General features: G+C 48.6%; 1 protein-coding gene across 1 annotated transcript in view; it reads right to left on the bottom strand.

Annotated features, from left to right (window-relative positions):
• Window positions 1–1,872, bottom strand: part of LOC123114597 (uncharacterized) — an 11,386-nt gene extending 9,514 nt beyond the window's left edge. The window contains exons 1-3 of the mRNA XM_044536088.1: window positions 1,853–1,872; window positions 918–1,164; window positions 10–237 (exon numbers count right to left, since the gene is read on the bottom strand). Of these exons, the coding sequence (XP_044392023.1) occupies window positions 10–237; window positions 918–1,164; window positions 1,853–1,872 (495 nt within the window). The remainder of the gene's footprint in view (window positions 1–9; window positions 238–917; window positions 1,165–1,852) is intronic.
• Window positions 1,873–2,544: the final 672 nt, after the last annotated feature.

Here is a 2,544-nt window from a genome sequence, read left to right as displayed (position 1 = left end):
GGTGAGTGCAATGAGGACCGCGGCGAGGAGGTTCGTGATCGAGTAATCAAGGTACGTGTGCTGCGGTAGCCGGCCTCTGCGCTCCAAGAGGGTGAGCAATGCTGGCCATGTGCCCAGGAAGAGGAGGGCAGCACACATGAGAGCAATGGCACTGCCCTTGTCTTCTACGACGAACATCTTGAGGCCTTGTTTGATGGAGAGCACGCACTTGGGTTCAGAAAGAGGGCCTTCAACCACCTGCAGGCATCAATCAGTTGAGAGGTTGGAATTTATTCTGGATACACATGCATGATCAATGAACACAGTTATTTCTTCATCATCAATTGAGATATGATTTTTCAGGTTGCTGGAATTAATTAATTATAGATAAACGTGATCAATGAGCACACTGATTTCTTCATCATCGATTGAGATTTGATTTTTCAAGTTATAAATCTGGAAATAATTCTGCACATTCAATGAACAGACTTATTTTGTTTTCGCAGCAAAAAAACCAAAAATAAAATAAAATGAACACACTGATTTTTGAAACTGAATGTCATAGCAAAAACTTGCATGGAACTGAATGATTTGGGGCACTCGCTACACGGAGTAAAAATGTCATAACAAAGAAAAAGTAGATAAATTACCACATGTCCATCAGATTAATGATCATGAAAGTGATTAGGTTTTTTTTTCTAAACCCAAACTGAATAAACTACCACATATCAGATTCGCTTGAAGTCCAACTCGATCTGCAACAGCTTGGCACTCTCTCTGCCCGCCCAGAATACCAGCCGATCTATGTGTTCGTCAGCGAGCAGCCGAGGACCCCGGCCTCTCGCTCCAATGGTCCTCGGATTTATCGGAGAGTATATGCATGCATGTACAAGGAGGAGGAGGAGGAGCGGGGTGAGTAGGAAGAGATACGTACGTACCCGCCGGCGCCGGAGTTGGAGAAGACGATCCTGAACAAGTTGTGTACTACGTATGTTGCTCCCCTGCCTGCGACCTGCGTTGCTATATATGCCTATATATTTGATCCTGTGGCGGTTGTCTTCCTTGGCGATTACTCTCCCTGTTGCCAGCCAGCCAAGTTTGCGAGGGAGCCGTTGGCGACGGTGGCGGCGGCGCCACGCTATCTCCGTGTCCTCTGCACTCACGTTGTAACGCACGGCAGGGGCGCTGTAGCAGGGATACCAGCCATCCAATTTCAATCTCACGGCTCTCGTTTTGCCCACACATTTCTGTTCCTTTTTTTTTGCGGGTGACTCATTTTTGTTCCTAATTAATCTAAAATCTATATTAAATCTATATAATTTATATTTAGTGCTTATAAAAGCGTCAGTTGTAATTCTTTTAAAGCCATTAAATTTAGTGTAAACAAGACTACCAGCGCCCTACGATCTAATGCGTTTAGTCGTATTGAAGAGTCCATTTGGCTTCCGTGGTCTGTCACCAACAAGTCCAACAACCCAAATTCAATGTTCTGCCACACGCATGTCCTGCCCCTTCAAAATCAACGAGACCAAGATATAATTAATGATATACTTAAACATGACAACGACAATTTCGAGACTTTGGTTATTGCAAGAAATCAATGCTTGTAGAGATGTAATCTCTTAAAAATGGCGACAAACCATTGCATTTGATCTCTTTCGAATTAACTCTTCCTAATTTATTGCACACACGCATGACATCGATTTACTCTTCTACTCCCTCCGTCCAGGTGTAATCTCTTAAAAATGGCGACAACCATGTCCCGCTTCTTCTTTCCTCCACCGATGAGCGCTCGCCAATCACCCCACGGTTTCGGTTTGAGACCTTCTGGCTATCCCAAACCGGGTTCGTGGAGGCCCGCGCTCACCCTCACCCCCGTCCCCCCTCGGCCATTGATTCATGGCACTTCTGTGCCAAGCGTGGCCGGCGGTTCATGAAGGGGTGGGGCGCTAAGTTGGGTCGGGACCTCCATGATCGCAAAAGGCCCTGTTAACCGTCATTCAGGCGCTCGACTTGCGTGCGGATGCAGTGGGACTCTCTCCCGATGAGTGGCTTTCCCGCTATGACTTAGAAGATCAGCTCTCCGTCATATACACCGACGAAGAGGCCTATTCGCGCATCCGTGGTGCCCAGATGTGGGTTTTGAAGGGTGACGCGAAAACGGCTTACTTTCAGGCGATCACGAATGGCCGCCGTCGTCGCAACACCATCCCCCTCTTGTGGGACGGTGCAACCCTCCTTCAAGACCCCCGCGACATTCGGACCCACTTTGATGGGTTCTATAGATCTTTGTTCTTTGCCGCTCCTAGGAGCGGCCTCTCCCTGGCCCCTGACTGCTGGACTGGCCCCCAGCTGGTCTCTGACTCGGAGAACACGGCCCTTACGCCCCCCTTCTCCGAGAACGAGGTTTGGGCTGCCATTAGGGGCATGAACCCCACCTCGTCGCCGGGTCCTGAAGGCCTCCCGGTTAAGTTCTTCCAGACCTTCTGGAAAGTGATAAAACCTGAGGTCATGGCCATCTTCGAAGAGTTCTATGTTGGGTCCATCGACCTCGGTCGCCTCAAC

This window comes from Triticum aestivum, chromosome 5B (assembly GCF_018294505.1).
Source record: "Triticum aestivum cultivar Chinese Spring chromosome 5B, IWGSC CS RefSeq v2.1, whole genome shotgun sequence".
In the NCBI taxonomy this organism is placed as follows: domain Eukaryota; kingdom Viridiplantae; phylum Streptophyta; class Magnoliopsida; order Poales; family Poaceae; genus Triticum; species Triticum aestivum.
The sequence above is the reverse complement of the archived record's forward strand: the minus strand, read 5'-3'. Positions and strand labels throughout refer to the sequence as shown.